General features: G+C 34.9%; 1 protein-coding gene across 1 annotated transcript in view; it reads right to left on the minus strand.

Annotated features, from left to right (window-relative positions):
- The window catches only part of LOC150084900 (regulator of microtubule dynamics protein 1-like), a 131,801-nt gene that overhangs the window by 77,897 nt on the left and 40,039 nt on the right, over nt 1-13,865 (minus strand). The window contains exons 3-4 of the mRNA XM_090376386.1: nt 10,152-10,263; nt 5,582-5,718 (exon numbers count right to left, since the gene is read on the minus strand). Of these exons, the coding sequence (XP_090232512.1) occupies nt 5,582-5,718; nt 10,152-10,263 (249 nt within the window). The remainder of the gene's footprint in view (nt 1-5,581; nt 5,719-10,151; nt 10,264-13,865) is intronic.

The following is a 13,865-nucleotide window of genomic DNA, read 5'->3' on the forward strand; positions in this document are numbered from 1 at the left end:
TTTATAAAAGTAAAGAAATTCTTGCTGTTTTTCTTAGCATCTTTTGCCAAGGATTTCTCATAATCTGCCTTCGCCTGCCTAACCTCCTTTGTCACCTGATTACAGACTAGCTTATATCAGCCATAGGCTTCTGAGTCGCTTGATAATTTATATGCATCCCATGCATTTTTCTTCTCTATTACGAGTCTCATTAGTTTATTAGATAACCATTTAGGCCTAAACCTTGAACAATATTTCTTAATAGGTATGAAACTTTTAGTAGCTTCCACGATTAATTCCTTGAATGCTTCCCACTTAGAATTTACTGTTGGTAACATCGTCAATTGATCCCACTGTACAGAATTTAAAAACTGTCGGAGACCACTCTACTCACCTTTACGGAAGCAAAAACCCTGTCCTTTACCCCTGATGGTAATTAAATCTTTAAGTAAATCCCACATCAGTACACTGTGATCACTGCCACCTAGTGGTTCCTTTATCTGCAAATTCTTAATACACAAATGATCACTGCTGATAACCAGATCAAGAGTATTACTTTCTCTGGTTGCCTCTCGAACATGCTGCTGCAGAAAACAATCATCCAATAAATCCACAAAAGTCTGACTAGTGTGTGAGTGACCAACCCACAAGTTCCAGTCAATATCTGGGAAGTTAAGATCCCCCATTATAAGACATTCCGATTTACTAGCCCACTTTATTTCTCTGTACAATTGTTCATTGTACTCATTAGGCCTATAACACACTCCTACTCTTATTTTTCCTTTTGCAGTGCTTATGTCACACCAAACTGACTCCATGGGGCACTGTTCATCTACATCAACTGGATGCACTTCTTTTGATTTTATGTTTTTCTTAATTAACAGCATAACACCTCCTCCCTTACTATCCTGTCTATCCTTTCAGTACACATTGTACTCCCCAAATTCCAGTTCAGCATTCCTTATATCTGTGTGACACCACGTCTCTGATATCCCAACAATATCCGCCTTTGATGTCTTGACCAACACTTCAAATTCATCTAATTTATTTACTATACTTCTAGCATTGGTATACATGCAAGCATACATGCTCCTACTCCTATTCTTAGTTACCCTAACATATCCCATATACCCACCTATTTCAGGATGACTGCCATCTGTCCCTGAAACCCCCAACACCCCACACTCCAGGTCACTACTTATTCTAATAGAAGCTGTGCAAGAATCACCTTCACTTCTGCCTACGGCTACTGTTAAACTATTAGTCCTTGTATCCCCCCAAACTAGCAGTTTTCCGACCCACCTAACACTGCCTCGATAGCATCAGCAAATATTCTTGCACCCTTTCTATTTAAGTATATCCCATCCCTATAGAAGCAGTCTCTCCTGTTAACAAGTACAGTCCAGGCTGAAAAAAATTCTATCCCTTGAGCCTTGCACATTTTTTCCAGGGCCGAATTGATCGACAAGACTCTCATCATATACTCCCTTCTATCGTGTCTGGGCAGAATTGCAGACACTTTCAAATTCAACCCTAATTCTCGGCTTTTGTTCAACAGTGACCTGTACTTGTTAAGTAATTCTGCCGGTCTCTTACTCCTAATATCTTAAGTGCCAACGTGTACAACTATATCACCTTTTGTGCCCTTAAAAGATGATATCCACTCTACAACATCATCAACCTTTTGGTCCTGTTCCACCTATCCTTTTTACAAAGCATGTTTCCCGTTTCCCTGACAATAGAGTCTCCAACAACTACTAGTTCCTGAGGGACCAGCGCATTCTGCCTTGGGGGGTTGCCGCTGTGTTGCGTGATGACCAAGTGCAAGCTCTGGCGTTGATGTGGGCAGCTGAGAGCCTGATTGGCCCTTCAATTTAGATCTTTCGAGGGCATCCACCCTGTCCTTCAAACTCTCATATAGGCCCAAAACAACGCTGAGTTGTCGCCTGATTTCCTTACATCGCGCACACACAAAGACATCCCCCATGGCAATGTCATGTTCCGTTCCAGAGAGTTCGGCAAACATTTCACAATGTTGCAGATTTTTTTAGGCTGTGATGCATTGGAGAATCGCCCCCCTCAGTTCTCCCCAGAGTCACAGCACTCCTGCCACTTTGAGCCTGTTGCTTTGCTGCTCTAGTTTGGGGCATGATACTTTAAATTAATAAAATCAATAAATTAAATTAATTAAATGTCAATACTACGCTATCTAATAGAAACAGTGAAGCGTAATACTCTATAAATTATACGTTAGAGCTACCTAACTACCTCAATTAAAAATTTGAATTCCCTACCACTATATACAAAACAATGGCTGCAAGATTCGAAAGAAATAACGGTTATTAGGTATTACGTATATCTACAAAAAATGTTTATCTAAATTAAAATAAAAATAACCAGCATAACTATAAGACTACGTATTAAGTACAATATAAAATAACAATTATGTAAATAAAAAGGCAAACACTTATCGTTTTTTTCGGAGCCTGCAACTGACGGCTGTAATTTTTAAAGGGAGTCAGCGCCCTCTCTTTAAAATGGTACAGGCCTTGATACTATTATGAAGTTTTGAATTATATGTATGTTTATAGTTCAAGTTTACTTCCTTTTCCTCTCACAAGCTATATAAATATCTGCAGACTAACCTGAGTTGTTTGAGAGGTTTGTTATTGTTTCTGCATAAATAAACACAAGAGCATGAAATGTGATGTTTGTTAAAGATGTCTACTAATCTGCAGGAAGTGACATACATTTCAAATTTTCCATGCTAGGAAGCATATCAAATATGAATTTTTTTTTTTTTTAAATTTGAAAATGGAAGTGAATAATAGTATCTAATTTTTTTTACATTTATTTTTTTATATATCATAATTTTATATCTATCTATATATTTTTTTTAATATTTTTTAAAGTGTTTATACACATAATAAGCAGAAATATATATACATATGCATGATTGAAATTTTGTGCCCTAAGCAATCTTTTCAAATGGAAAATGAATAAAACTCAGGAGCATGTTTATATTTTATGTAAAATGTTCTTAATTTTCATCAGAATTAACTTTTTTTTTTTTTTGAAAATAAAAGGTGTAAAAAAAAGCAATTTTTTAATTTTTAAAAAGTTATAATAACTATTGCAATTTATCAGAAAGGAACAAAAGAACTCAAAACTTTTCTAGGAGTAAAAAAAAAAAAAAAAAATCTCTGCACCTGTCAGGTGCAGCAGCACCACCATGTTTTTTTACACTTTGGGCAGCACCACTGGGTTTATCTTACACCTCAGTGTCTAGCTATTCATTGTTACACACAGATGCTCTTCTCAACTTTTTTATAGTATTAGTAATACTAGTGGCAAATAATGGAAGAAAGTAAGCTTATAATACAGCATCAGCAAAAAAAAAAAAAAAAAACCCTTTCCAAATCACTATCCATCCTTGAATTTATTCAACCTACCCACTTCCACAACAACAGATGAAAGTTTGTTTTGACAATCATGAATAACATTATTCATTCAGTTTCCTTGCTGGCACAGTAATTAGTCTTTTGTGTGGGTATGTGAGTGTTCAATATGGCATTGATAAATTTCATTAATGACAGCATTGTTATTATGTTTATATATTAATATTCGAGATATGTTTGGTTTTATAAAATCTTTTAAATATTTTAATTTTTTCTAAGCAAAAATAATTGAAGGCTATAAACCAAGCATACAGTACATAAAGTATGCAGGTTTTTAACCACTGCTTTGTAAACACTGCAAAAACTAAAAAAATAATTTAAAAAAAAAAATCAATGTTATCTACCAAAATATTGATGAAAAATACCCTCCAAATTGGGGAAGCTCCACTTATAATGCTTTTCTGTTTAGAATGCTCTTTGGGGGTCAGTCCCTTTGAAAGCAATATTACACAAGTTTTACTCTATTTCAGTTTCATTATATTCTGGCATGCTTTCTTGGGCCAAAACTTCTTGAATAATGACTGTCCATCCACCATTTTCAAATAGCCGGCTGCATTTTCTCCTAAATTTTCTCTCAATTGAATCAGAACCTCTTTATAATAGGCTTGGTTTACCATCTGACCATTCTGAAAAAAAATTACAATGAATGATACTTGAATATTGAAAAAGAATAAGCAACATTATTTTCATATTTGACTGAACCTGTTGAGCTTAATTTTGATGGAGAAAGTTCAGTCACTTCCTAGCATGACTGTAATTTCAAATCAGTGTTAGAGCCATATACCCATGTTTCATCACCAGTAACAATGCAATTGATGAAAGCAGGATTTCTATCATTCTTTTTGCAGTTCTTGAAATTGGGCCTTTTGGTAATCACTCAACAATCTTGAAACAAATTTTGGTGATGCAATGTATGCTATGGTTATTTGCTAAAATCACTCAGCATGTCCAAAGGAAATTTCCAATTTCTCAGCAATTTCTTGGTTAAGCTGATCACAATGAATTTCTTCTTGCACTTTTACAAATATTTTATTATTACTTGAAGGTGAATGCTGACCTGAATATTGGTTGAGCATCTTCAAGAGATTCACAGCTGATTTTGGAAACATTTCATCCACTGATAAAATTGAGCTTTACTTAAACAAGCATCATCAAATGGAATCCTTAACATTTGGAGAAAAATTTTTGGAGTGGACTATATAAGATAAACATTTCTCAAATAACAAAAGGAAAAAGGTTCTTGGAAAATTTTAACTGAGAAAAGCCCATTTACCTAGGGATTTCCATTACAGGGCATTTGATCCATAGAATAATATAAGGAACTGATATGGAAGGCAATTTGCAGGTTGAAAAACACCACCCCTCAAAGATTAATAATGATGAACCAGCATATTAAATAATTTTATCTAGATGATGCATTTATATGCGCCTCTGTAGCCAGGTGGGCAGGAGCAGTAGTGCATAGCACACGCTTCTTGATTAGACCGGGGTTTGAGCCCGTTACCACCAAATATGGAGGATGCGGAAGGTCAGGGAATGACCACCGCATATCCCCAGCCTGGATAAAGGGTGAGGGTTGGCATCAGGAAGGGCATCCGGCCGTAAAAATTGCATGCCAAAACAATAAAAAAAAATGCTTGGACAAAAAAAAAAAAAAGATGCATTTATATCTGCCTCAAAACAAATCACATTCTGCCAAGCATGAAAGTACAGAAACATAACAAGCACACAAATATGCTCAGATTGCACAAGATTCGTATGCTAAAAACTGAGACCATCCATTATTCGACTTTTATAATTTATATCCTGAAATATGTTTTTTAATTGAATAGTAAAATTAGGCTTATAGGTATACAACTATTTTTAATTTATAGTTTAGGATGGTATGTGTTAATCTACGTATCCAAAACTTTAACTCTGGATGTCACTATTTGTTTAGTGAACGTTCCCTCAAATTTATAAGTTCATCACTTTTCGTAAAACAAAACTTCATTAAACCAATGGATCTGTACATGAGCATATTAAGGATCTTTTTCAGAACCCTATAAGCACTCAGTATTTAGAATTCAGATAAAAAGAAAAGTTTGGTGAAAAAATTATTGGCACTTATATTACCAGATCATCTTAAAAAACATAATACTCACTTTAAAAGTATGACCATTTTCTATTTTCTCTTGAGGACCAACAAATTCTGCTAAAGATCCAATAGTAATTGCATACCATTTATGAACCTCTGGGTTTGTATCTTCCAGATCTAAAGCTTGTGTTGCATACTGATGAGCTAAAAATGACAAATTTTATATATCTTCATGATCATATGAACTACATCACATAAACAACACAATCTAAAACTAGGAAAGGATTATCCACAACAAAAAATACTGAACACAAATCCATTTTCCAATGATGTAACTAGTACAAGTTTCATGTATACTACCTCTACATAATGGTCCAGATGCTGTTTTTTTTATTCATTTTGTGAGTGTTCAAATGGAGAATTTTAGAAAAAAGTCATAAATAAAGATAAGAATTTTCTGCAATAAAAATACAAAATCAATTATCACTTTTGTTCAGTAAAAATAAGTTACATTAAAAAATATGTGGTGAAATATGGATACTATAATATACTGAGCTATACATAAACAAGTTAACTGTGTAAATAATGCTTTACATTTCAGGCATGTTAGCAAATAGTAATTATTCATAATAAACAAAATTTTGTTTTGGACTATATAAGGTACAGACATTTCTCAAATATCAAAAGGAATAGATTCTTGAAAAATTTTAACCGAGCAAAAAATGTTCCCCAATGCACAAAGTGAGAAAATTTTGTTTCAGTGCATCTGCCACATTACCCATTTGTCTCTTCAATCAGCATAGGGCAACAAACATAATATCCAGTGCTTCAGCTACAATATACAGTATAGAGATAACCTATGTGATGTGTATGAAAAGAACAAAACAAAAATAAATAAATAAATAACTACCAAATTTCTATTAGTCCAATTTTAAAAAAATTTGGAAAGGCTCAACAAATCAAAGCAAAATACTCAGGCTTCTTTACACCATATGGTTTTAATACTAATAGTAAATTGTTTTAAAAGAGCCAAATAAAAAATTTTACAAAAGCCATCCACTCAGAGTCAAGTTATTATATGCAGTTGGATGGACAAAGAAATAATTGTCAGATTTCTATTGGTCCAATTTTAATGAAATTGGGATGGTTTAGCAAATTTTTCTGAGTTAAATATAAAATTTCATGAACATCTATCCATTGGGAATTGAGTCATAACAAGTGGGCAGATAGGACGGATATGGTGAAGACAATACATGCTAATTACACATATGCTAATTCAACTAATAAAATAAAGGTAAAACTAGATAATAAGCTCTTATTTCATTTTAGCATGTTAGAATCTCATATCTCACTGTGGAACCATATTGTCAAATTTTTAATACAGAAACTGAATACCAGACTATTCTTAAAAGGTATTGTGGTGAGTGACCAGAACACCAATACAAGAAACGGCAAAGGTAAAGAAAAGCCTGCACGAGAAGCATGCAAAAGTTCGATGAAATTTACCGGTAAAAGTACTTTGCCATAACAGCATTTGTATTGTTGCTCACTCGGTAAACAGATGATGGGTGTTATCGGCCAGGAGTAAAAATTGAATCCCATGGGAGATTGAAACCCTCCCGGAGTGGAGGGGGTAACCTGACCTTTTTTCTTTAGAATCACCAGTGGACTAGCGGATAAATTGTTTATTAAGAAAAATAAAAGGCAATGGAAGCCTACACGAGAAGCATGGCACACTTCGAAAAAGTTTACCAATGAAACTACGATACAAACATTTTTTACGATGCCAGAACTTCCAATATGACACTGTTCGTGATTTAATTAGTTAATTCAATTAGATTCTAAAGGAAAAAAGGTCAGGTTACCCACCCTCCACTTCAGGAGGGTTTCAAGCTCCCGTGGGATTCAACTTATACTCCAGACCGATAGCACCCACCGTCTGTTTACCGAGTGAGCAACAATACAAATGCCGTTACGGCAAAATACTTTTACCGGTAAATTTCATCGAACTTTTGCATGCTTCTCGTGCAGGCTTTCTCTACCTTAGCCCAAGAAACATTATAGGGACCACACATCTCTGGGAATATGGAAGAATGAATAAGGTTCACAAGTGGAGAATAAAGGACAGGTTAGTGCCCCATGTGTTAGCCCTAGGTCTTTATTGGTTAGGCCCAAAAAGTTTTGTTTACAGAAGTCCAGGGTCAAGATGATGCTAATAATATTTTTTAACAAACAGGGTGTGATTCACAAGGAATTCATACCTGAAGTGGAGAGAGTCACGGCTGCATTCTACGTACAGGTGCTTCAAAGATCATAGAAGCACGTTCCCTGGGTGAGGCTGGAACCACATTTCCTTGGTTCTTGTTGCATGACAATGTCCCCACCCATTCCACACTTGTTGTAAAGACATTTCTGACAAAATATGGCCTTGTACAGATCAACCATCCACCCCGCTCTCCCAACCTTGTACCAGCAGACTTCTTCCTCTTTCCGAAGGTGAGAACTATCCTCAAAGGATTTCAGAGATTTCAGGATGTTGAAGACAAAGAAAAAACATATCTGCTAAACTTAACATCATCTCTTTAGATGCCTTTGCTGACTCTTTTCAGAAATGTTTAGACCAGTATAATAAGTGCATTCAATCAAGTGGTGATTACTTTGAAAATAAAACCATTTTTGGGCTCATTCGTTTTGTGTTCTTTTTATTGCACCAGTCCAGGAACTTTATTGTCACACCTTGTATGCATTATCCCTGGCTCCCCCTACTAACAATTTCCTGAACCCTTCAGTTCCTCTCAATGATTTTGGCAAAGACAACTGCATCACTTTTGTTCAAATGCATTCTTTCTTTATTTTGTTGTTGTTGATATGGGGGTTTGCTACTTTGGCTATAATGCACCTATTCTTTCTTTAGTGAATGCTATTCCATGTACCTTTGTTATAGCAAAATGTCCTCTTAAGGAGTGGTCCTCCACACCAGTAAAATGGTTTTGCCATTTGTCAATCATTTTAAAGGGTCAGGATTCAAATCCTAACAAAGACTGCACAAAATTCTTAGCTAGATTTGCAGTGATCCAATTTCAGATGGAGGAAATAGGTTTTCCTCTGAGAATTACTACCAATTTTTTGTTATTTGCACATGCAAATTGGCCCATGAACAAACATTCGTACAAACATAAGCAGCACTATATGGCCCAAGCCCTAATATGCTATGCATATAATGACTACATCTAAAAAAGGATGAAAAAACCTTGTAAACCTAAGAAAAGTGTTACCACCATTACATATAAAAGTAGGCACATGAACAATTCCATGAAAAGTAGGCACATGAACAATTCCATGAAAAGTAGGCACATGAACAATTCCATGAAACAAGTGGCCAGTAATAGACTTAATTTTCAATACATTAAATCAAAATTTCCATGTATCACCATCAATTTTATCCCTTCTTACCCATTTTAGTACCAAAATTTAAAAAAAGGATATATTTGGACCTCAATAAGAGAGCTCATGAAATGCCTTTAAATGTGTTATGTGCAATTTTCTTGGAAACAGAGCACAAAAACTACAAAGAAGCTTGGTTGGTTTTTTTTTTTTTTTTTTTTTAGGAGGATTAGCAACTGAGGCCATATTGCTCCGGGGATATGCGGTGATCATTCCCTGACCTTTCCACATCCTCTGTATTTGGTGTTCTCGGGCTCGAACCCCCGGACTAATCAAGAAGTGTGTGCTACGCATTGCTGCTCCTGCCCACAGAGGCGCCCTACAAAGAAGCGATGAACAGAATTTTAGCAAGCTATAAACATTTCAAATGCAATATGCCACTAAAAATGCTTCTCTTAGATTTGCATCTGGATTTTGCCTCTGAAATCATGGGAACTGTGCTGCACAAACATGGTGAGTATTTTTCACTAGGACATTTTAGTTACAGAGAAAAGTTTTCAAGGTAAATAAAATTGACAATGCTGTGCAGAGGTAACATGTTCTTGGAAGAGTAAAATTCTTTTTTCTTTCTCATCTCCACTACAAACAAATAAATCTGGAAATGGGCAGGGGAATCAAAATACATAGTATTACCTTGTTAAGTTCTTTAAGTGTATTTACTGACTACCCTAGAGGTTCCCAAACTTTCTTGGTTCACAGTGCCCTTAGTGCCCCAGTAATTTTCACGGCACCCCGGGCCAAAAGAAATACCTAACACAGTGTTTCTCGACCTTTTAATAATCCAATTTTATCTGTGTATATATACAACATTAAAAAAATATGTTATATAATAGTTATTATAATAATATGATTATATACAAAATTACAATTTATAATACAAATTATATATATTTATATAATAATTTTATTCTTTATAAAGAGGTTTTATTTTTTATATAATAAACATCAATTATAGATCACTACAAAGTTAAATGATACAGTACAATAGATACCGCAAACCATTTTATAATGAAATAAACAAATTTTAAAAAAATTAGTATAATGTATATAGTATGTTCCTAATAAGAAACATGCTATATACATTATATTAATTTCATATAAAATTTTAATAAAATTTAATTTATTCACATAATGATCAGGGCTACAGAATGGAAGAAACTTTTGATAATAATATTACTACAGAAATACTTTACCTTCATATGCCAGTTCTTTCTTCTTTTCTAGTTCACCCCTCTTTTGTGCAATGATACCACAGAGATGTGTTGCTTTTGCAAGCCTCCAGAGGAAATCAGCACTTCCCTCATTCTAAAAACAAATTGTTATATTACACTGTTCTATAGTTATGCAGCAATATATAACCAATAACATTTATATTAAAAAAAATTTTTAAATTTATATCAACTACATTCTTTGAACTGTTACATACCAAGGTGCTACTGAGGTGTTGACATCTGCTGAAAACATAATGAGCAATTATATAACATCCTTATGATTCAGTGTAATAAATTTTCTAAATCAACAGAACCCACAGTAAAAAATTCTTTGCAGAATACAGCAATGCAGTTTTGGTGGCCACAATTGCACCAGTTGATTCTGGTATGCAGTTTGGAATCTGCTCAGACATAAAAATCAATCAGCAAAATAAACAGATTTTTACAGGGAAAGGATACACTTAATAGAAGGGGGTTCAAAGAATATTTGCTTTTTCTATTGTGACAGCATTAGGTGGGTCAGAAAATTACTAGCCTAGAGGGATCCACAGACTAACAGATTAACAGCAACTACAACATAGGTGAAAGTAATTCTGGTACTGCTTCTACTGGGGCATACAGCAGCCCGGAAAGCAAGGTGAATATTAAGAGCCCTGTGGGTGATATTCATGGGATTTCCATGGGATTCATTCCATTTAAAGACATAACTACCCGACTTTCCAAACTGAAGTTTATACATGGATATAGCTAATTCTTAATCACATCTAAGCTCTGAAATAAACTCTTCTATATCTTCATGGGACAAGCAAATAGGCTGTGATAGGTTTATGAAAAGCAAAAACAGGTGTGTGTGTGTGTGTGTGTGTGTGTGTGTGTGTGTGTGTGTGTGCGCTTTCTTTTACATTAAAGTTAGGGTTAAAGCAAACAATGGTGAATTTGAAGTACTAGTTAAGTGATCAAATGAAGACATTGTAACGATACCTGAAACATGATGCCACTCAGAGAAATTGCCCTAATTTGCACTTCTGAGGTTATTTCCCTAACCTGCATAATTCAGTAAGAAATAGGTTAATATACATTTTTTACTTTTTTTAATTTATCTTTTAATTATTATTATTTTTCAACTGACCTCTAATAGCAGTCCTCCATGGCAGCTTGTAAGCAGTATGACTTTTGAGGTTATGATGAACATCACAGCGAGATCCAATCTTCCTTACATTTCGAGGGTACAGCTCTAAAATGGTGTTCGCAGGCCGGCCGCTAGTTAGTACACTGGACCGAACCTATTGGTATCTCTTTAGGAGGCTTCCGGATCAGCTAGTGTATAATCGTGCTACCTCTACTCTGCCAGATAGTGACTGGAGCGAGTCCAAGTAGTGTGTATGCAGGGGACATTGTCGAGGCCACGTTATGTCAAGGATCTGGGTATATTCTTACCACATGTACACCATATCCAAAAATTTTATTACTTCATACAGCATGTCTCCTCCCACTTTTCCTTACTACTGAATACACCATGAATTGTCAAACTAATAGAGTAAGCTTATCTGCGAAAAGATCTAAACCTCCCAAACACTTCCTAGTTCATTTCACAAATATATGTGGTCTCAATTATAATCTCAACAATGTCCATTTCCACTTGCAATCTGCCAAACCCCATGTACTTTTTCTGACTGAATCTCAGTTATCAGTTGATTCAACTACTGCTCATCTCAGTTGCCCAAATTATTCGCTGTATGATTCCTTTTGCCTCAAAAGTAGTACTTGTGCATATGTCCATTCCGATATTCCCTGTCAGAGACTTGGTAATTTGGAATCTCCTCTTTTTGATCTTCTCTGGCTTAAAATCTCTGTACCTCATTGTGTAAAATTCATCTGTTGTCTCTACCATTCTCCCAACTCCACTAATCACTTGGAGCTCTTTGACTTTCTCTCTTTGCAACTTGACTTATCCCAGTCCAACTTTCCTAACAGTGAGGTAATTTTCCTTGGTGATTTTAATGTTCACAACTCCAGCTGGCTTCCGTTTTCTAGTCACACCGAACCAGCTGGTCGAGATGCTGAGGCTTTTGCAATTTCTAATGACCTTGCACAGATTGTTCATTTACCTACAAGAATACCAGACAATCCCAACCATACAGCCAACATGCTTGATCTTTTTCTCACAAACAACCCTTCTAAGTACATAGTCGAAGTGAGTGGACCTTTAGGTACCACTCACTTTTCTACAGATACTTCCATGGACACTGTTCTTCTGAATTAGCTTCTATAATTCCCACTCTCTCTCTCTCTCTCTCTCTCTCTCTCTCTCTCTCTTTCAAAACAGTCCGAACACGTGCCACCACCACCAGCCAACATCCATTTACTGTCCAACTTCAAACTCACAGAACCAACTTTTCATCTTCCTCGTTTATTCATTCAACTGCCGTTTTCGGAACAACCTTCCATCACACGTATTTCCTGAAAATTACACTCTACAGAAGAAGTCTAATGTCAACAAATATCTTCTTTCATCTTCTGAACCTCCAACCCAAGCACGGTACTAAGTACTATATTGCGCATGCCATGTTCTTTGTTATTGATTGCTTATCTTTTTTACTGTTTTAAATTTTACAAAACATAAAAAAAAAAAAAAAGCTTAGTTGGTAGGATATACACTAATATCTGTCACTTGTTTAGAGAGGTCTGGGTTGATTCCTATCAGCAATCAGAAGAATTTTTGGAGTCCTCTTCAATTGAGGCTGTAGCTAGCCAATCTGACAGAGAGGGAGAAGAGTTTTTCCTCCAAAAAGTTATTCTGGGTGTTTCAGTCCAAACAATGTGCAAATCAAACCATGAACACATACTACTACAAATACAGTGGGCCCCCACTTTACAATATTAATCCATTCCAGACACACCATCGTATCATGAAAATATGCAATGTGAACCCAATAATAGATTGTTTTTTGGTAATTCATTCCAAGGCCTTGGAAGTTGAAATTTTTGCCATATAACAATTTTTGCCAGATAAAGCTATTTATCTCTCTAAAAGGTGATTTTTATAATGGAAATCATATTAGTTTTATATAGAATACTAAATACCATATTTTCCTGTGTATACACTCACCTTTTATCTGATAAAAGGTCGCAGTAAAATTGTGGTACGTCTTATACACCAGAATAAATGTTAAAACAAGATACAAATTTAAAAAAGAAAAAAAGATAAATAATGCTGATGGTGCCACATTTTTACTTAATTCCACTCCCCACTCCAAAATGTTGTTTAAAATGATAATTGATAATTACAGATCAGAGACAATCATAAAGTGAAATAAGTAGGTGCCAGTTAACATGATCACTAGTTAGTAGAATTAGCTGCTTTATAGGATCAAATTTCAAAAAAACCAATTCAAATCATTAATTAAAATGCACTACACTTTCATTGTAATCATATTTTCGGTTCTAAGAATCAATTTTGAATGCCTTTGTGATATTTTTCTAAAGCACATTTCTGGAGGTCACTACCATAAAACAAAAACAATTTTATGTTTCGGGTTTACTGGGCTTCGTTGTTAGTGCAATCTATTATAAATGGATAGTAAACTCAATCTTATTGCATTTGTGATAATACCAATAGCTGGAATTCTGTTATTATGGTGAAATGCATTTTCCCCTTCCACGAAATCTTCAATCATATAAAAAACATAAATAAAT

This window comes from Mastigoproctus giganteus, chromosome 6 (genome assembly GCF_048544385.1).
Source record: "Mastigoproctus giganteus isolate SK-2022 chromosome 6, ASM4854438v1, whole genome shotgun sequence".
Taxonomy (NCBI): Eukaryota; Metazoa; Arthropoda; class Arachnida; order Uropygi; family Thelyphonidae; genus Mastigoproctus; species Mastigoproctus giganteus.